At 34.8% G+C, this 22,831-nt stretch overlaps 2 protein-coding genes across 4 annotated transcripts in view; one reads left to right on the forward strand and one right to left on the reverse strand.

Moving 5' to 3' along the window:
• Nucleotides 1-378: 378 nt before the first annotated feature.
• LOC150103323 (techylectin-5A-like) lies at nt 379-17,560 on the reverse strand. Its single transcript, XM_090397733.1, has 6 exons — nt 17,407-17,560; nt 16,537-16,678; nt 14,324-14,481; nt 12,877-12,982; nt 9,833-9,997; nt 379-897 (listed from the first exon to the last, which is right to left on the reverse strand). The coding sequence occupies exons 2-6, from the start codon at nt 16,676-16,678 to the stop codon at nt 602-604; spliced, it is 867 nt and encodes a 288-aa protein (XP_090253859.1). The 5' UTR covers nt 17,407-17,560; the 3' UTR covers nt 379-601.
• Nucleotides 1,854-22,831, forward strand: part of LOC150103324 (techylectin-5A-like) — a 29,011-nt gene continuing 8,033 nt past the window's right edge. For 2 of the 3 annotated variants that reach the window (XM_090397734.1, XM_090397736.1), the window contains exon 1: nt 21,036-21,364. The gene's annotated coding sequence lies outside the window, so the exon portion shown is untranslated. Of the gene's footprint in view, nt 1,936-21,035; nt 21,365-22,831 lie in introns of those variants that run through there. The other variant, XM_090397735.1, reaches the window with a different exon arrangement.

Here is a 22,831-nt window from a genome sequence, read left to right on the forward strand (position 1 = left end):
ACTTTATGTATTCAACTAACTAATCTTTGTTGAAATCCTCTCCTTTTTATAGAAAATTTTATATTAGTTCCTGATTTTATAAATGCAGTTGAATTTTAATTTATATAACTAATACAATATAAGAATTTTAAATTTCTTGATTCTTAGGGCTTCTAAGAATATCTTTGCAGCCCTAAGAATTACAAATACCCGATCAGGAGTGCTGTAGTTTGTCTCTGCGTATTGTGGAATTTGGCAAAATCTATTTTATTTTGTAATGACATTTGTAAAATTGCTGTGTATTGCTAAAAGGAGGCTGGGATTGTACAGTAATTTTTAATTTATAATTTGTAATATCCTTTTAAAAACTACAGTGAGGATATCATTATTCCATCTCATTAAATAATGCAAGTATTAATTGTAGTTTATTTACAAAAATCGCATCACAGACATAAGTAAACAACAACAACAACAAAAAACAACAACAAATCAAATTATTTGTACCTTGAATGGAGTATTTAAACTTCCACACAATTAAAATTCTTTTAAAGATCGTGCAAATCGCTCGCAGGATAATTATCATTATATTATACAGAAATCGTATGTACTATTCTTATTTACTTCATATTGGTGTAAGAGATGTTTCTCCTGATGACGATGAAATAAAGTTAAGGGGTCTCAATTTTATTTCCGTAGAAGCTAAAGAATAGTTATGACCTCTCCATGCTTTCCAGTTCACTCCGTTAGCATGGCTGCTGTGATTTCCCTTCAGATATAAGGCATTGAGATTAGAGTCATGACAAGCTGAATACCACCAAGCACCTTTAAACATATCGGCACAACTTTTTTCATGGACATCATTATCTCTGTCCTTTGTCGAAAAATAATAGCCGTTATGGCGATTTGCGAAAGAATCGCCTGAAAACAGAAAGCAAAAATATCTATTGATATTCTAAGTTTACATTCATAGAACAGTGATGTATTTAGACAAGCTTATCAAAAATACCTTCTGGAATTAATAACATTTTTTTTAAGTTTTAAAAATTTATTATAATAAAACAAATCAAATAAATGTTATTTGTTATTTATAATCTAATGATTGTTATACCCTGATAAGTTAAAAATGTTAAATTTCCACTTATCATGGTTTAACGAACAAAGAAGAAAAAAAACCTTGTAAAATAATTAAGTAAACATGCTTGTTTCTAAGTAGGTGTCGTTGTGAACTTTAGAAAATATTGATTACATTGATTTAAGAAGAAAGAAATAATTAATTAGGTCAACGAGAATTTTATAATGTAAAAAAATATAAAATAAAGGGAATTTAGATAAATATGTATAAAGGAAAGTTGCCAGAGAAAAGTGTAAATTAAGAAAGTATGGTTTCGTGTTGATATAAAATCCGATGTAAGAATAACTTGTAAAAGAAACAAAAATAAGCTCGAAGTTTGGGGGGTCGGGGGGGGCCAAAGCAGACAGTTACCCCAATCGGTCGCGTGCTTGGCGATTGGGGTAAACAAGCAGGAGAGAACGGACGTCGTGAGGTCATGTGACAAGAAATCGAGGTGCCGGATGAACAGCGAAATTTTGTTTTTTTTTTACCGATAGGGTGAACATATAAAAGGGTTAGGACCCCCCCCCCCCTGCGTGCCTCTCTTGGGTTTTTTTCGTTGTGTGGAGTTCTCGGATTTCCTCGAGTAGTGAAGGTTTAGCCTGGTGCTGGTTCGGGGATGGCCGAACGATACCTCTAGAGTAGGACGATGTTACAGCGGGTAACCCTGTCGTACATTCCCGGAAAGTAGCGGCAGACCATGCCGTTGAAAAGTCAGCAGAAGCAAGCGCCCGATATCTAAGCCGGTAATTACTATGAAGTCTTGACCCGGGGTAGATTGAAAGAAACAAAGAATTGTTCTAATGAAACAGAAGATAGACTGAGACAGATGCAGAAGAATAGAGGTACCGTCGAGTGGAGATAAGTAAAGTTTCTTGTTTATATGAATGTGATCTGAATGTGTAATGATATGTGAAGCTTTATTAGTGAAGGACTTAGATACAATTATAGGTCAGGACTATAGCACGTGTGTTTTATAGGAAGTCATGAGTGAATAGTAACTAAGTGAATCTGAATATTTGTATGTTGAAGAATGGTTAATGTTACCAGTTGTTAGTATGGAAATTAATTAATGGAATTTAGTAGTAATCTAGATGTTAAAGAATTATTAATTTGTGTGTGGATTACTTGAGGGAAATTATGTTCAGAGATCATACCTGATGAAGTTAAGCTAATTAATTGATTAAGACTAGATTGTGTCTTATTTAGAGTGATGATTGTTCATGTATGTAAACTGTAATTTTAGAAACTAAAAACTGTAATTTGCAATTTTGTAATTTATAATTTGTAAACTGTAATTTTAGAAACCTTGCTTGAATTTAACTAAATATATGAGTCTGTGTATAAAATTCGATACACCGCTTGTGAAACTTATTACGGATCTGAGCGGGAATTTAATTGAGTAAGGTTAAGGCCACGATTGCAACCCTAGGTCACATGAGTATATCTTCTAACTTACTTCTTGATTGAGTTATTATCTTTAATCTAATAATTCTAAGTGGCGCAGTCTAAAAATACAAATTTCCTGGGATTTTCAGAGAGGTAAGGTTTGAGGACTATCACATTGAATTTTGGCTCAACCCTGAGGCTATTTCTTTGTGTGATAGAGATATCACGTGACCCGCGTTGAAGAGACATCACTTTTAATGGCTTGATATAGAGATATAAGAATTTATAAGAAAGGGGGGACAATATGATGCTATGAAGTTCTTAAGAGAACTCGGCGATGGACTGCGTTCTTGACTCTTTATCCCTTCATCTGAATGAGTGGATGGATGTTATTGAGCTAAAAGCTCTAGTCATGGCTGCGTAACGGCAATAGCCGAGCCTCAGTCAAAACTTCATTGACTACAGCATTGCCATTCGTTACCCTGGAAGTCCTAAAAAGGACTTTTTTAATTTGTAGATAGAATATAGATTAAATATCGGAAAAATAAACTTGTGTTGGATATTTTTAAATAATTTGTAGATAGAATGTACATTAAATATCGGAAAAATAAAAAGATGTTGGATATTTTTAAATATTTCACATATTTATTAGAGAAAGACTCAGTGATGTTTTATTGCAAGGATCTAATATCCTTTTGTTATGCAGGTTAGATGATGGAGTATAGCACAGTTCAGTTATTTTTACAGATTAACTGTATCAGCAACATATAAAATGTAGTTATTTGTCGCATAAGTATTAATAACACATTATTTAATTACAAATAATTCTTAGTAGTGTAATACGCAATTCTCTAGAATTCTTTACCATAATTCAAAATTTAAAAGGTTTGACTGGCCTAGTGGATAGCATTTGTACTCTTTAAGCTATGGGTTCGAATCCCACTATAGGATGGGATTTGTGAGTGTCTTCAGGTGATATACAATTTTTATGGCACGATGTTGGTGTACATGAATTATCTAAGCCATTATTCTCTGGCTCCAGGTTTCAGAAAAAACGCTTCGTGTGTGTGCGTGTGTGATTGACATAGATACATACATAATATATCTCTATATAAGTGAAGTTGAAATGATGTGGTTTGTTCTGACATCACAAGGCCTAACGCCGCGAATTCCAGTCATTGATTTAGAATCTTACTGTTTCTCATACAGGCAACTAAAGGTGAGTAGCAGTAAAGATCTTCACATATGTGTCTAGGAAAAAAAAATTAATTTAGTTCATAAATATATTTAGAAAGGTGAGTACATTCCTCTTTATTAATTTTATTTAACTTTCATTAATTTAATTTAATTTTTTTTTTAACATTTTCGCATTATTGTGAATAAACCTTTTTGAGGCATGAATATTACAATAGTATAAAATAGGCAAGAATTTAAAAACGTACATGGTATGGGTAGTAAGAATCGACCGTGAGATGCGGTGATTCTCTTGGAGGGTAATGGACGGCAATGCTGTAACCAGTGACGTTCTAACTGAGGCTCGGCTATTGCTGTTATCCTCCTGCCATGATCAGAGCTTTAATAGCTCAATAACACCTTATCCCTACACTGTCTTCTACAGATAACGGGGAAGATGAAAAGCATTCTTGCTTCGCCCCTTTAAGCCAGTCCTTATAAGGATATGGATAAAAACGTACATGACTGCAGGACGATTTTGATGAGAACGGACGTGTTATTTTAGACTGCGCCTGATTACATTGCATACAAGGTTTCTCAGTAATCTCACATTGCACTGGTGCTAACAAAGTGTGATTCCTACTGTCTCCCTCTCTGTACGAAATGTGCAAGAGGTCAAATGGCCGGCAGGACCCACCCGCAATCAGGACCAGTGTTGGAATTAAGGTTTAATAGGGAGGTAGGTTTCTAAACTGTGGCCAAGTGAGATATTGATACTCCTTTTCCCCAATTAGTAGGTTCTAACAAGACTTTTCTAGTAGACCACCTCAGTCTACAGGATACTTGCTGACAGGCTCCCTGCAGGATTATACACTGCTAGTAGTCCGTCTAGGTCGACAGGATACTTTGTTGGCAGGCCCCTGGCCCTGCGGGATTATTTATACTGCTACAAAACAATTTCCGCTGCAAGAAATCGCCAATTTGACATGGAAAACATCAAATAACAGATCCAGATCCTTAATTAGGAGCAGTCCCTAGAGGTACTCAAACTCATAATAAGTAAACGTGAATCTGACTGGCCAGGATTTATAAAACAATATATTCACTCTAATGATCAGGATGGAGAGGAGAAGGAGAATGACATCTCACAAGATGAACTCATTCTTGCTCTGTCACCAAAATCCCCCTCTCAAAACATCTCTCAAGGGGAGCTCTAACAAAAGAAGAACTATAGAAGACGATGGATGAAGACATACCAACATTAGATATCCCGAGGAACACTAAAAAGGTTCCACCAGTAATACTAAGGGACAAGGACAAATGGACCACTGTCACATCAGCCCTTAGGCAACATAAAATCTCATATTCCTGGGCTAAAATTCAAGATGAAGGAGTCAAAATCCGGCCAGCCTCAGTCACTGATTACAGACAGCTGACAAGATTAATGGACAACAAAAGTCTTCCATATCACACTTTTGCTTTACTCAGTGAGAAGAATCTCAAGGTGGTGCTTTGCGGAGTGACCGAGGGTGTCACCTGTGAAGAAATCACAGATGATCTTATGAGTCAGAGCCTAACACCAGTGAAAGTGAGCAGGATGCTCAGGGCATATAAACGGCCAATGCCACTGGTCCTCGTAGAAATTGATAAGACAGAAAGAGATTTATGAACTGACAACGATATGTGGCCTCAGAATTTCTACTGGACCACTAAGGAAGAAGTCGACAGCTGGGCAGTGCCATAGGTGCCAAAGGTTTGGCCATGCCCAAAAACTTTGCAAGGCAAATTACAGGTGTCTAAAATGTGGCGAGGGCCACCAGACCGTCATGTGTACAAAACCAAGATCCACTTCAGCTAAATGTGCCAATTGTGGAGGACCTCACCCCGCCAACTACAAGGGATGCATTACAAACCCAAATAACCGAGGGTCAGGAAGACATTTCAGCGATGCTCAAGACAGCCGTACAAGTCACACCCCAACCCAAATTATCTCCAGCTTGACAACTCAAGAAAGGAAACAAATGCCTAAAACTTATGCAGAGGCCACTATCTTATGACCATATAAGCTCAAATCTAGCATCAGTACGAACTGCCTCACTAGCTACCATGTAACAAGAATTCAGTTTGATGAATACTTCGCCGTCCTCCACGAAAAGATTCCTACAAGGTACCCACTCAATTCTGACAGCCCTCAATAATTAATAAAAGAAAATTCCATCCCAACTCTCTCATAATCACTGCACGGAATGCAACGAACTCAATAACAAAATTCGGGAGCTGCAAGAGTTCTCTCACAGACACAATCCAGACATAATACTGGTAAATGAGACACATCTCAAGCCAGCTAATAATCCCAAATTACGGAACTATATTATGTACAAAACAGATAGACTCACCAGCAGCGGAGGAGGAACAGCCATATACATTAAAAACTACCTAAGCCACAATGTTCTGACCAATCCCCAAACCAAGAACATAGAGAAAACAGGCATTGAAGTTCATACCAACAATGCTGGCAATATCAAAATCTATGCTGTATATAATTCACCCAGCATTCCATTGCTGGTATCTGTGCTTGGACTCCATTCTCGACTTCACAGACTCCATCATCATGGCTGGTGACTTTAACGCCAAACATACAGCCTGGCATAGCTCCACAATCAACGATAAAGTTCAAACTCTAAACCATTACTCAACGCAACATTCTATTGTTGTAACTGGACCCACAGAGCCCACCCATCACAGCTCAACTGGAAGTTCAGATGTACTTGATATAGTCGTCCTCAAAAACATCAGATACCAATATCAGCTGGAAACAATAAATGAACTTGGGTTGTGAAGCAGAATAGGGTTGGGATCGTCCGATCACAACCCTATTCTGCTTCAACTTGGTACACATGATCAATTCTCATTCCCCACTCTTTCATATTGTGGGACAAACTCTCCTGAATCCTACCTGATTACTCTTTGGTGTGAATAGTAGGCCCAGTCCCTACTATTCACACCAAAGAGGAGATAGAAATGGCTGCAAGCAACGTTACCAGTCAAGTCAATTACCCAAACTACAATCTTTCACCCTAGTGGCCGGATTTCCGAGGCAATCATGGATTTAATTAGACTGAAAAACAAAAACCAGAAATATCCAGGTATCATAACACAAGAGCCCCTCAAGATCAAGCAAATTTGAATAAATTAAACAGACAAGTCCGTGAAGCCCTCCAAAACATCGAAACCAAGAATGGGAATCTAAGCTAACGAAACTAAACCCAGAAGACAACTCCATATGGAAGTTTCTGAGAACCTTCTGCACTAAAAGACAACTTTTACCCCCAATTCAAACCACGAAAGGAATAGCTCATACTGACAAGGAAAAGGCAGAGGCTCTGGCCGACAGCTTGGAAACTCAATGCAACCCCTCATATGAAAATCTGAACATCAATCTCATCTACAAGATTCACCGCCGAGTTAGGCAGGCCATAACACAACAAAAAGATGACTTAGAACCTCTCACACCCACTTCTCCAACAGAAGTTATAAACATTATAACCCACCTGAACAACAATAAAGCTCCAGGTTCAGATGGAATTACAAACAAAATAATTAAACTACTCCCCAGAAAAGCCATTGTACATCTAGTCAATATAATTAATGCCATCCTCAGATTTCAGTATTTCCCTTTAACATGGAAAATAGCAGATGTTACAACAATCAAAAAGATGCGAAAAAACGCCCAACTCCCTGAAAGCTACAGACCTATCAGTCTTCTGTCTAACCTTGAAAGATCGCAGAAAAAGTAGGTCCTTACTAGGCTTCATTCACAAACGGACCAACTACGTAAAATCCCAAATGAGCAATTTAGATTAAGAAAAAACCTCCCCCGTTCAGCAGATCCACAGGCTGATCGAATACATCTCCGAAGGCTTCAACCAGAACCTTCATACAGCTGCAGTCTTTTTAGATACTGCAAAGGCTTTTGATAAGGTGTGGCATCAGGGTCTTCTCTATAAGCTCATCACATTCAATATGCCTACTAATCTAGTTAAAATAATTCACTCTTACCTCAGAGGCAGATACATGCAAGTCAAAATAAATGAAGCAGTATCAACCAGACGTAAGGTTCTGGCGGGAGTGCTGCATGGCTCACTCTTGTCCCCCTTGCTGTTTTCTATTTATAGTGCTGATATCCCTCAAAACCCAAGCTCAACAACCACTGCATTATTAGCAAGATCTCTCGGCCCCAAACTAGCTGTGAAGAGACTCCAAAACACTATTCACACATTAGAGAAATGGTTGAATCCAATGGACTGGACTGGAGAATCCAATCCAATCCACAAAAGAGCTCAGCCATTCTGTTCACTAGAAAAAAGCCTCAAATCAAGGAAGATATACATTTACTAGGTGTTAAAATCCCATGGCAGAATACAGTCAAATATCTCGGAGTAATTCTCGATAAAAAACTACAATTCACCAACCATATAGAACACATAAGTTCAAAGACATCCAAAGTAATAGCGCAGCTCTACCCCATGATCAACAGAAAAAGTAAAGTGGATACTCAGAACAAACTGCTCATATACAAGATGGTAATATTCCCAGTCATCACTTATGCATCCCCTGCATGGAGTCATACTTCGAACACAACTATTCGAAAGCTGCAGAGAATACAGAACAAATGTCTGAGAATGAGTTTGGATGCTCCGTGGTTTATCAGAAACTCCCAAATTCACAGAGACGTCAAGTTTCCCTACATCACATCTCTCCTTCATGACCTAGCTGAAAAGTTCTTCATCAAGACAATTAATCATCCGAACCCACTGATCAAGCAAGCTTTAGACACTAATTAAGCAGATTTCTGCAAATACAAGAGACCCAAATCAATTCTATGCTCAGCTGAACACAGTTAATCTCACTGCACTTTCAGGGCGAGCTTGAAGCTCAATAATTCTCCACCCAAAGAACTTTTCTTTTCAGATGGAGGGGAATATGAAAAGCATTTATACTTCACCCATCAAAACAGTATCGTTCTGGGTTCTGCAAAAACGTTCATTTATGTTCGTTTTTTTTACAGATTTTGCACTTTTAGCGTGAATTTAGTTAATATTTCCAGAAATAATTTAGCTAAAGGAAGTGAATTTCTAAATATGTTAATTGTTAATTTAAATATAAATCAAAATAATAAAATGGATTATATTTTCATTTCTATACTCACACGATGACAATAAGTACATTACACGTATAGAGATCTTACGTCTTACACCAGTTAGGATAAAATAAAATACTTTTATAAATGCAGTGTTCAGGAAAATTACAAATATAAAAGACCAAAGTCTATCTTAAGTTCAGCTGAACACAGCTAATTTCCCTGCCCTCAATGGGCGAGTATATAGCTCACAAGCACTCCATTCAAAGTTCTTTCATTACCGACAAAGGGGAATATGAAAAGCAACTTTGCTTCACCCATCTAGCCGGAAATGTTATTCGTTGTTCGAATAACATTTCCAGCTCTACACACTTTGTGACGGACAGAATGACTGGCAATGCTGTAGCCACTGAAGTTTTAACTGAGGCTCTGCTATTGCTGTTACCCTGCCAAGACCAGAGCTTACACACTATGTTTCGTTTTCAACAATGAAATTTACGTCTATATTTCTATTTTGCATATTTCGCATAATCGTGTGGTCTGAAAAAAATAATAATAAAGATAAACTTTTTTTGCATTTGTTTGCAGTCTGCAAGCAAATGCAATTTCATTCATTATAGATTCAGTGTTTTGCATTTCATTCATAGCATTAACCATCCACTTATTTTTTATAAGTTCATTAGGGACTAAGGAAAAAAAATTATCCACTTGTAATTTTTCCATCATTTAGTTAAACCCAATAGAGCTATTGTTGATTACTTGGATTATCTTTACGGTAGCAATGAAAATGTAATATTTCGGTTTGTGTGTGTTTGTTATATATATATATATATATATATATATATATATATATATATATATATATATATATATATATATATATATATATATATATATATATATATATATATATATATATACACACACACACACACGGAATAAGAGAGATAGATAATTAGATAAATGGATAGAGAGAGAGAGAGAGAGAGAGAGAGAGAGAGAGAGAGAGAGAGAGAGAGAGAGAGAGAGAATATTCAAACCTGCATTTCCTCTGTAACCTTCAACGTGCAGTTTATAATTGTTATCTTCGCTTTCAATCCAAAACTTATCATAATCAGCATGGCGTCGATCTCCAGAGAGATCTGTCAAGTCGAACCTGATAGAATTAGGCCTGAGGTTGGAAATAGCATGGATTTTATCATTACCTACAGGAAAACAAATTCGTTTTAGCACACCATTTGTACAATTTACAAAACAAACTTGATATTTATTTCGCATAGAAAAAATAACAAAAAGAGACTATTCTGCTATCCTTTTAAATACGTAGTTCGTACTAAATATGCAAATATGGATTCCTATCTTATCGCAATGTTTATACGAGGATAATCTGAAAGGTTCTCCGCCTCGACCATAGATGGCAACACTATCGGCAAGATATTTTTTCTAAGTTGGTATATCTGTCATAAGCATCCATGTCAAATTGCAAATCATTCTATCAAGTATTTTTTATACAACTGTCTGAACCAAAAGTGCAAAAGTGTTGTCTCTATCCCTTGAAATGGATAAAACTGAGTATCGTGGGGTTATAAAATTCTTTGTAAAAGAAGGTTTAATACCAAAATAAATTCATTCGAAGTTATGAGTACTCTTCTCCTTCGTTTTCGACAATTAGGAAACGGGATACAGAGTTTAAACGTGGCGTACCAGTCTTGAAGATGATCCACGTGAAGGACATCCAAGAAATCATTGATCAAGTGCACGATATGGTACTCGATGACCGGCGAATCAGAGTACCTGAAATTGCTGAGACTATAGGCATTTCAAAATAACGTGTAGGATATATTTTGCATGAAGAATTGCAAATGAAAACACTTTGGCAATATGGGTGCCGCGCATGCTCATAGCAGATCAAAAACGCTCCCGCATGAAAATCTCTGAACAGTACTTTGAGTTTTAACAAGAATAAAACTGAGTTTGTGTGCGTCGATTTATTACTATGGATGAGACTTAGATTCACCATTACACACCATGATCCAAACAGCAGTCGAAACAGTGGACAGGAGCAGGTTCAGCGCCAAAGGAGACAAAGTCTGTTTCCATCAGCAGGAAAGGTCATGGCATCGGCGTTTTGGGATCTAAAGGCATTCTGTTTATTAATTATCTTGAAAAGGATAAAATGATAACTGGTAAACATTACACAGATCTTTTAACCAGACTACACGAAAAAATTCGTGAGAAAAGACCCCGTTTGTAGAAGAAAAAAAAGCATCTTTCATCAGGAATGCGCCTGCCCACAAAGGAGTTTTGGCAATGGGAAAATTAAGGGATCTGCGCTATGAATTGATAGAACATCCACCCTATTCCCCAGATTTGGCTCCCTCCGATTCTATCTCTTCCCAAAACTAAAACTGTTCCTCGTTTGTGAGAGGTTTTCTTCGAATCAAGAGATGATTGCAGCTGTAGAGGGATATTTTGCAGATCTTACTGAGAACCACTACAGGGATGGGATAATGGCGCTGTAGCATCGCTGGAATAAATAAATTTTTCAACACAATCCCCAGCATCGCTGGAGATTGTGTTGAAAAATTAAAATAATTTCGCAATTATAAATTAGTTTTTTCATTGTTAGGCCGAGAACTTTTCAGACTACCCTCATATATTATAAATGAACCATCACACACACAGTAAACACATGCAATATTTAAGTTGTGAAGTCAGTGCAGTAGAAAAAATAAAGTACAGGAAGCTTGTTTTATGTAACATCAGGTATAAGTTAAGGATGCACGCCATCTTCGCTATTACTCATCATCTATATGGATCGCATTATGAAATAGTATTAAACCCAATATTAAAAATATTAATATCATCTCTTTGCTTTATGTAGATGATGTGATACATCTAAAATATCAATGAAAGTCTTTAGGATTCAGTGACAAGATTTAATGAAACATTCTTCTGACTTCATTCTCAATGAAAAAATCATAGAACAAGAATAGTATCTCACAATTTGCGAATGCAATTTTTAGCGAAGTTGTCAAATTAAAAACGGAAATAGAAAACAGAATTAATAAACAAGTATGGTGCAATGAATTAAATAAATGTATGTGGAATCAGAGATGAATTAGCCAAACATTATATTAGAGGTATACAAAATGGTATTAAAATAAATTTTAATTTATTGGACTGAGAATTGTTTTTAAATAAAGCAACTGATCGAAGATTGGAGATCACAAACAGAAGAGCTCTAAGAAAAAATATAGGGGTGAACAGATGAAATCACTGAGAAAATTATGACAAAACGAAGATATTAGAAAGGAATCTGACGTGATTAGCATTCATGAATGTATGAGTAGAATTAATTTGACGTAGTGCAGGTCACATAAACAGAGATGGGATAAAATGGTTAGCAAAGCAGTTGTCTGATACCAGGATGGTAGGAAGAAGGCTCAAGGGAAGAAGACGATTGAGGTGGATGAAGTGCCTTAAAAGTTCTCAGAGATAACACAGACTAATTTGGAGAAAAACTGTTGATTAGTAATAATGTGGACGTTTCATGAAGTGCTCATGATAGCTTGAACACACATCCTACGTGTCGGGAAATTGATTATGATAATTATATTGTAATGCGTTGTCTATTTATTTAAATGAAAGGTTTTGTTGCGTGAAACTAGTATTCAAGCAATGAAACTTTGTAGCCACAGCCTTTGCAATATGAGAGAGTGTATTATCATGTCAATGCTTAAGTAGATCATGTCGTTAGAATTTCTCAGCATAGAGCGCTTAACATCGCTAAAATGGTTGGTTCAAATGTTTTCCTGCTGCCAACATTCGAAATGAGTTGTGTACGCCATCTGGAGGGAACCCTCTACACTTTCATGCCTAAAATGCTTTTGAAAGAATCCCCTGACGAGCCAAACATGCAACCGTTTCATTACTTCTATAAATAAGCTATTTTGTTGCATCTTTATCGAATTCCTTTAAATCATTTCTTTTTTATTATCATGTTTGTTGAATGAAATGATTTCAAAGTGATTAAAGAAAAAAAAAAACGTTGAGTTGATTTTTTTTAGGAAATCTCACTTACCCAACCAAAAATCTTGATCTACAAATCCAAATCCAACTTTGTAATCTTGCCATCCTTTGTAAAAGTAATCATTTGCTCGGCCAAAGTCACCTCTCCTTTGAATAACCTATAACAAGAAAAATAGTACCAAGAAACAATACACCATATTGTCTATTATAATGTAGAACTAATCTATAAAGAACAAATGAAAATGATAGATTATAAAATACTGAAGAAGAAAATCACAGGCATTTTCAGAGAATGCGTGGGAATTTATGTAAAGCATTAATAAATCTAATTAAAAACCCTTAAATAAACAAATAAATATAATCAAAACGCACGCGTTGATCTCCTGTCATGATTTTTTAAATCATTCTCTACCGATTTACAAGTAGAGTCAGTGGCTTTCTCTTATTTATATTGTTACTACATTCCGCATAATACTCTGAGTTAGAAAAGGGAGTTAGGTCAGTCTTTAATACTAATGGTTTCAATCTAACGACTCATTTTTGTTATTCGAAGTAAGATTTTTCACCCAGGTTTACGTTTCGTGAAGGATCCTATAATACTTTGTTTTGAAGGATAGTAGAACGTGAGGAATATGAGTTGGTATGGTACCTCTGTTTCCATTTTCAGAAGTAGATGTATTTGTTGCTCAAAACGAAATGTATCGCTCCTCTAAGTCATGTTCTTTTTTTCCAGCATATGTAGGGATGGTTATATTTTAATGAGTAGGTACTTGTGTGCCATTCACGTAAATCTTTACAAGAAACAGCAGGCTGATACCCCTTTCGTATATATTTCAGTATTCCGTAGCCTGCTTCCTTTAGCTTTCAAATTATTTTATATTCAGTCAATTATTAGTTTCATAGTTTTATTCAGCTTTGAGATGGAGTACTCGGCAATTCCAAACTGAACTGATTTGTTTCCAGCATGCTGTTTACGTCTTTTGAACTATTTTCTTATATGTGAAATTGCGTGGCTCAATGTGGTATTACTACATTGCAATTGTCGAGGTGAACTGTTTCAATAAACGTTTTGGCAATGGCAATAGCTCATTGTTTAGTGTTATTATTTCGAAATTAGTACTCGCATATAAAGGAAATATAATTACTGATTGTATTCCAAATATCTATCGTTTTGAATTCAGAAAAATGTTATAATATCGAAAGTATTAAAGGTTTAAAATTTCACAGAAACGTACGCAAAACGAACTTGTGTTCAGATCTAATATCATCATCGCCATCCTTAATAATAGTAAATATTAAAGTTTTGTGGAAACGTTGGTTGTTCATGATGATGTTGACAAGAGAAGAAAGATCATTAAGGATTTGATTCTAGTCGGTGACTATAAGAACTTTTTCTTGGAATGTCTTCAGCAGTTCTTGAGTTAGTCTTGCATTTCAAAGCAAGACTGAAAACTAATAAAAAATTTTAGGTTTGTCTGTACAGGAGAACTACTACTTACCGTCCATCCTCCACCATTGGTATCCATGTCACAATAAACGTCAAAACTTTCCATGACATCTTTGTTTCTCGGCCATATTTTGTATATTCCACTAGAGACCTGTCCACTTTGGTATATTTCAGCACAATCGATCGGCATGCAGTGTTTATGATTTTCAGCTGTAATTAAATTAAAAAAAAGTCCAAATTATAATAAATATGTGAATATAGTTGACATTCAAATAGACATTTTATACTTTGCAAAGTTAATCAAAAGTTAAACTCATCAACAACTAATAATTAAAAACGAATTACTTAATCACGCTTACCAACTATAGTATTAAGTATTTAAATATATATATTTATTTATATATATTAATATAATATCTTATGGTGTATTAGAATAAATAACCCTTAATGTGTAAAAAGGAAGTAATATTTAAAAATCTCTCAAAAAACATCGTTTTACGACTGTTTATATGGAAAAATGATAACGTTTTTTAACGTCATTTCAAAATATGAAATGCAAAATTCGTAAAGAATCCAGAATATTTTAAATTAGGGAAGGATTACAGTAGTAAAAATAAGCATATTTTTCAAAATAACCCTTTGACCAAAACGTTGGAGATGAATATTATTCTATTTAAGTTAAACGAAAGGCAAATATAAAATGTCATTTTCATTTACCACTGAGTTTGGATTCATTGCAATGTTCAACATAAATCCAGCTAAACCACTTTACCAGTGAAGAATATATGAGAGAGAGAGAGAGAGAGAGAGAGAGAGAGAGAGAGAAAGAAACCCTGGTACTAGTATGTACCCCGGCATATTATTCATCTAAAATAATCGTAAAAGTTCGATTAGGTTTATGTCATCAAACTGGTATAAATCCACTATATCTTCACAGTCAAATTAAGGGTAACGAGAAAACAAAGTACGTATGTAAGAATAGATACTTTATTTTCATTACTCTAAATTTCGTTACCCTAAATAAAGAAGAAAATTAGCAGTTGGAAAGGTTCTTCTCTAAATACTTACATTTTGCACTTCGAAGAGATATTTAGTCTTCCTTCTGATCAGAAGGAAATAATGCAATCAATTCAAGAAAGTTAATCCAACAGTCAGCTTACACGGGTACGCTTTTTCTACTAATAGTAGGAATAAAGTAGAATAAATATTTCTAAACGATCCTTAGAAATTAAGATGTTGAATAGTGTTGAAATTTCTCGACCTTTTGAACGTTTTTGCTGGGATCGGAACACATGAACATTTGATATTTTACTCTGCATAAAAAATGCCTTGATGTTGCACTCAACGAAAGAATAGAAGAAGAAAAGACAAAACCAGCTTTCATATAATCTCTCTCTCTCTCTCTCTCTCATTCATTTTAAAAGGACAAGAATAATAGTGTACTGGGAATGCTTGCAACTGAAAAAAAAGTTTGCAGTGCCGATATGAGGCATGAAGGTTTTTCTAGTTAGGCAAATTGTCATAATCGTTTTATCATTATCATGTATAATGCATTTTTTAAGTTTTTTTGTTTAAAAAAATCATTATTTCTCTACAGTGCTGGGAATCGTAAATATGAAAAGACTTAAAATTTAACAAACGAAAGTGATTCATTAGTAAAGAAATGCATGTATTCATTTGATACACGATATGTTTGTAATAATCACTTATGTTTGATGGTATGGAATGAATAAAATTAGATTAAGTTGCTTGAATTTAGCATAAAAGTAAAGATTTACAGGTTGAAAACCGGGTTTTTTTTTTTGCAAGCATTCATACTTTTTTTTCAGCCTCCACCCGGGTTAAAAGTTCACAGAAAATATTACGTATTTTCCGTTAATAAATTACATGTACTCTAAAGGATAACTAAATCACATGATTCTCTCAATTCAAAAACCTATCATGTGATTTGAAATGGTAAAGAAAATCAGACATTTGAGCAATTCCTCCTCACACTTAAAGTTTTTTAAGATGCAATGAAGTTATAACGAAAATATCAAGGTGTTTATTAACACCAAAAACGTACACCAAACTTTCTAGCTGAATACGTGTATGATGTTGATATGTTTACAAGAATTTATCAACTTTTCCAATACAAGAACTTGAAATATTTTAATAAGAATAAAACGTTTAATCTTATAAATTCGGAGATAAATGGAGTTCATTTATATAGGTAGAAAGTAGTTGATATTTACTTTCAAAAATCATGCATAAAAGTTATATTACCTTTCAGCAATACATCTTTGACCATGTTAAATGCTTCGTCAACCTTCTTTCTGGAATCATCAATCGCACATTTTATATCGCTTTTAGAACAAACCACAAGCGTGACAAAAGAAAGTAAAACATGAACAGTCCTTGGTATCATCTGTAACATTAAGAAGTTGACTTGCTATTAAACAAGGATTAAACCTGAAGCCATAAATAAATATTTAAAAAACTTTGTATAATTAAGAGAAATAATACATAATTAAATTTATTTTAATTATATATTATTAACATGATAATGTAAACAGTATTAAAACGTCACCAAGTTTTATAGGATGCAAAATTAAGTTTGCTTTTCTCCGTGCACAATAAACCAACCAGTGAGAGTTATGTGTTGCTATAACAATATAACCAACGACTATCTATAAAAGAAACATAACTCAAACACCATACATCATTAACCACGAACCACAAACCTCCGATGCTAAATTTCGACAACATTTCAATCACTGACATCAACGTTCTACATTCTCCGTGCATACACAACAAAAAAATCTGAATATCCCCAATAAAGTTTTTTCCGAGTGTTAATAAAAAACTTAAAAAATTGTTTTGCTATTAATAATAATAGCAAAACAATTTTTTAAGTTTTTTAAAGTTTAACAATTTTAAAGTTTTTGAGATTTAAAGTTTAAGTTTTTATTTTATTTTACATTCAAGTTCTTAAAAGTGAAAAATAAAATAACTTAAAAAGTCTTCAGATTATTAATTATTTTAATAATTATTAAAAATTAACATTACGCAGAGAACAATTGCTGAAAACGTATATTGCAACGAGTTCATCATTAAAAGGTTAAATTTTAAAAAAATAAGTTTTTAGTAGCTTACCTTTATAATTCGCTAATCTTATTCACTATTCTATTTATGACTGACTTCTAGACATGAAAATCGAAGAATAAACAGTTTCTAAATTAAACTTAAATCTGTTGAGAATAAGCTGTTTTCATCGAATACTTGGTGTATATATAGAGACATTTCGTAATCAGCTCCCCAGTTTCGAAAGCAAATGGTTTTCCCTAATTGACAGAGAGAGAGAGAGAGAGAGAGAGAGAGAGACACGATTCTCCGAACTGAGATATAAAGGTGTCACAACTACGTCATGTTTGTGATAATTCTTTCCAACCGTGTCATCCATGTATTTGGAAAGATAAGTTCCGCATTAGCTAATCAAATGGATTAAGTTACAACAGAAAATATTTTCCGGATGCATTTTCATTGTACAAATTGTCATTTATTACAAAATACCTGCAGCTTTTGAGATCGAATAGCAAGAGAGAGAGAGAGAGAGATCTTTGAACATTGAGTGTAAAGCATTTTCTGAATGTCACTTGAAAACATCGCGATCGCGCATTTGAAACCGATATTACACGGAACAGTATCATATAAAATTCACTTGATAATTAATGTTAGAAGAATTAGCACATTTCGCATATTAAAAATGAACAGATATAATATGCTTCACTGTTCTCGCAATTTTCAATAACTGTCAATTAGGTATTGCGATATAACAAATAACACAATGCTGTTATTTAGAAGTATTGCTCATAATTTTACTGTTAGGATCTCCTAGAAAACGACAGACATAAATATAGCCCATGAAATATGCTGCAGTAAACAAAAATTTGGGGTAGAGTTCCGCTAAGAGATAGCATGTGGACTTTGTCCGCCTTTACTAGAGATTTTCTCAGTACTTGCTTGTTTACAAGTCACATTTCATGTAATAGATATTATTTAAATTTAATATTCTCATTTCTTTTTATCGCGGGTAATTTCCAGACTATGGCCTAAGATAAATACACTTCCTTGTCCGTCTGGAAACAGCCAATGATACGCATAATTATTTCTCTAGAAACAGTTAATGTTATATAGCTCTTGCATTGTTTCTCTGGAAGTAATACAAAAGTTCTATACCATTAATAACAAAATTATGTACAAAATGAATTATTGGATTCATTTAACATGCTATTTCAAAGCGGAATATTTATACAGAAATCTTAATTGAGAACTCTACAACGATCCAGAGAACAAATTAATTATGTTTTTTAGTGAACTGCGTCACCAATTTATACATGTGACTTTTAGGAAGTAAGTGCAGAAGTTGCTTATCATAGGAACAAATATATTTTTATTTTTCATATGTAAATAGAAATTTCTCGTATATACGAAGAAGGATGTACAAACATTTACAAACTAGCAGCTTTAAATTTCATTCGGGGTTGTTAACAACGTTTGCAGGAAGTTCTGGTCCTCACGTAAGTCTACTGTGTTTAGGGGGTTCCTATATTTCGTTATCCATACACGTACATTGAATTAGAAACCTTTATGCAGATATATGTAAAAGTCACACAGCGTATATGCAAAATAATTGCTCACGTGCGTCACCACGTGTTCTAGGCAACTATTTAAGAATGTTGCCTAGAACAACATTCTTAAATCGTTATTATTGATATTATTGTCAATAAAGTAATCGTCAATAGTGTTGATCACAATGGGGGGAAAAAAGAAAAAAAAAGATATTTCGCAATTCAATAAAAGGGCTCATTGTGGGTGCCCGTCTGGCTGGAGTTGCGATTTTGAAAACAGCAGAGCTGACTAGTTTCGCAAAATGTGAGATATTCCCGGACGTTTAATCAATGGAAAATAACCTTCATTGCTTCTAAGAGCCAAAACTCTGATCGTAAGATAATCAGGAAAGAGTTCGCCCTCGTCTGAGAAGGCTTGTACGGACAAAGAAAACTTCCTATGTGCAGCAATTGAACGAAGCATTTAATGAAAGCTGTTCCCGATACATATCTCACCGAACTATGCGTGAAATAAAAGTTTCTAATTCGGTGGGCAGTATGTGAAGTTAAGAATGGATCTTTGTGGAATTCTGAGGCTAACAGATATCGGAGCTATGTAACTTATGTGCGTTAGGCCTTGTGAAGCGCTATCGAAGTGAACAAATTACTGAAAAACTTTGCAGGAAAACATTGCACTTCATGCGGAAGCGATATCCGAGAAAAACAAAAGTAGTGTCAAAATTCACCACAAGGGACGTTGTAAACACCAAAAGGCGGGAATTTTCATATCACGCAACTAAGCAGGTTTCAGGAGGATTTAAAAAAGATGGACATGGGATTTCCTTCTTTATATTAGTTGTTAATACCGTCTAAGTGATGGCACTGACCTTTCCTCAACGTGCTTTGCTCGTGAAGCGGTGCTACCTAAACAATCGCAATGCTGTTGTTGCACTCATTGAATTTCATCGTCTGAACAAATGTCGACAAGGGTCATTATCTCAATGTGCTCTGTAGCGAATGATTAGTCTTTGTGAAGAAATGGGATCGTTGGGAGTTAGACCTGGTGGAGGTCGCAAACCAATCAGTTCACAATTGAGTGAAGTTGCTACTCCCATTGTGGAGCAGGCCATGAATAACTGCGTTGGTTGCTGCAGTGAAAGTGTTGTATCAAAACCCATGGATGTGCCTTACACATCTGCCTGGAAAATTCTACACAAGAGTTTGCATTTCTACCCATTCATGTTAGTCCTGAAACAGGAGTTGCGCTCGCAGGACTTTGAAAGTCGACTGACATTCGCTTTAACATTCCTTGTTCGAGTGGAGTTGGAGGCCGTGGATGATTTTGTGGTGAGATGAAGTAAACGTTTCTCTGAGCTGAGCTGTGAATACCCACAATCCCACAATTTCCAGGTATGGGCTATGCAAAACCCTCATTGCAATCCAACAAATTCCTTTGCATTCATCCAAAGGTAGTGTCCGGTGCGGGTTTACAACTTCAGGTACAGCAAAAAAGTGGAGGAATGATGGTTCCCAATTCAGTGGAGCAATGAAGTACTGTAGAATAGACACAATGCTGACATATCTCTGATCTGAATTGATGTCTTTTGGATAGCGTCAGGAATTTTTAGAAAATGTTAGGTGCCCCACCTCAAACATGTAAGCAGTATTCTAACGATGTGAGGATTTGTAATTTGTATAGAGTTAAGAAGAGTTGGTTTGGTGTAAAATAGCATCTTGAAGGAATGTTCAAGGAGTGTTTTATGCTAGGAGTGAGACCAGAGGTAAATGTTTGTCTAAGCAGAGTGAATTAGAGAGAGAGAGAGAGAGAGAGAGAGAGAGAGAGAGAGATTTTGCGAGAGAAAAGGCAGGACAGCGTTTAGGTTGCATTGAAGGTACTTTTACATTAATCACACACAGTGTACTTTGATATAAATGTAAAAATGTGCGAAGAATGGTACGTACAGTGTTTATGGCACTGATTGAAGAATATCTTGAAGCTTGGGAGAGCGATGCATGACTTGTCAAATAAGTAGGACAAATCGAAAGTATTACCACGTGCAGAGCTAGGGATAGTATTAGCGGTGATTAAGAGTAGGTCATTTATGTACAGGATAAAGAGAGTAGGTGATAGGACAGAACCTTGAGGTACTCTTGCATTGGTAGTGAATATTCAATAGAGGAAGCCATCTGCCATGACACGCAATGAAGACTAGAGAGAAAACTGCTTACTCAATAACAGAGTGTGACAGGCAGACCAAAGGATAGCAATTTGTTTAGCCTGGTTCGGTGTTACACGGAGTCAACAACTCTCAGTTTTTATACCCTTTGTTACAGATAATATAAACGCAGTCCTTCCGTTTCCTTTTCCGTTTGTTTGTATGTTATCAGCACGGTTCACGTTAGAATAAGAGAAAGAAAACAGTCGTTCTCTTGAAGGAGCATCATTGATAGTTCTACTGTAGTCAGTTCTCTTTTATAGGTTAGAGAGATATTTAAGAAATACAGTAAGTAGATTTAATTATGGATTGTATGTTGAACCCAAGTAGATGCTATGTTTAAATTTTAATACTGAGTTTATATTGCTTTATATAATAATAAATACAATTAGAAATTCAGCCGACAGTTAATTTTTCACACAGAAGTCTGTGTTCGAAAAAAAGGGTAAAGTAACTCGTCAAGTTCTGAAAACTTCATTAGCAAAAAATAATAAAACGTGAATTCATTTTTAAAATTCATATCACATTCTTCTTTTTAACTATTATTATTGAATAATTACAGAGAGTATGCGAAATTATATTGTCATATTGCAATATTACAATGTACCATTATAAAGTAAAACAGAATGTAAAGCAATGATTTTTTTTTATCCTTTTCAAATTAAATAAAACAAATACTCGAATTTGTTTTATTTAATTTTCGTTCGACAACTAACATATCAAGTTTAGGCAAAAGAAGAAATTTAATGCCATTTGATTTGATTTGATTTAATGTGGGAAACATAAGCAGTGCAATTTTTTCTGTAAGGTAACAATAGAAGGAAGGAATGAACAAAGATATCAGAAGAGGAAAATTATGATCCCCAATTTTCTAGAATATGAACAAACAGATACCTTATTATTATCATTTAGAAGCATTCTAATTATTTTTGCTTTCTGCAACACCATTTTAATAAGTAATAAGAAAAGAAATCATTAGTGGTAACTTGGATCGCGAATTATTAGCGCTGCTTCATGTTAATCTTTTTATTTATTTATTTTAATATTAGTTACTTAAAAATTCCATACATGATTGGCTATATAAAAATATGGAATGGTTGGAAGCAGAAAAATAATTAATTGTTAATTTGAATGAAAGCATCAAAGTATGTTAAAATTAAATTAGTGTCAAATATTATTAAATGATATTAAATTATATTTTAGCAAAGCTGCATTATGGTGCATTAGGTAGTGAAGATGCACCTTAGTTTGGAAGATCTGGAACAATTTCGATGCGATAGGAATATTTATAAGGGCTTTTCAACGAAAGGTGAATAAATATGTCTCATTTAAGAAAATTATAGGACTTTTCACATCAAAAACGCTGGTATTGTTTTCTCAAAAAAAAGCAGGTTAGAGAACATGCAAACGTTGACTGGTATAGAAGACTATTGAAATAGAATTATCTAGATATCCAAATTAGACTTTCAAATCCTGTTAGTCCTTCAATAAATATTGCAAACCAATAGTGTGATTGATTAACTTCGGTATTCTAATCCAGAAACCCTGTTCTGGATTAGAACACACACACACACACACACACACACACACACACGCACACACACACAGCGTACTGTCTCAAACTGCTTCAGACATCGAACGAGTATGGTGGCAGTCCTGATCCAAGAAATGAAAATCATCCATTACCCCAAAACTGTCGCAGTTATCTGTTAAATCGGGATTCGAATCCACAACATGTAGGTTGCAGAGTGGAGA

Source organism: Typopeltis vanoorti, chromosome 9 (assembly GCF_054136105.1).
Source record: "Typopeltis vanoorti isolate ZY-2024b chromosome 9, IOZ_Tvanoo_1.0, whole genome shotgun sequence".
NCBI classification, from domain to species: Eukaryota; Metazoa; Arthropoda; class Arachnida; order Uropygi; family Thelyphonidae; genus Typopeltis; species Typopeltis vanoorti.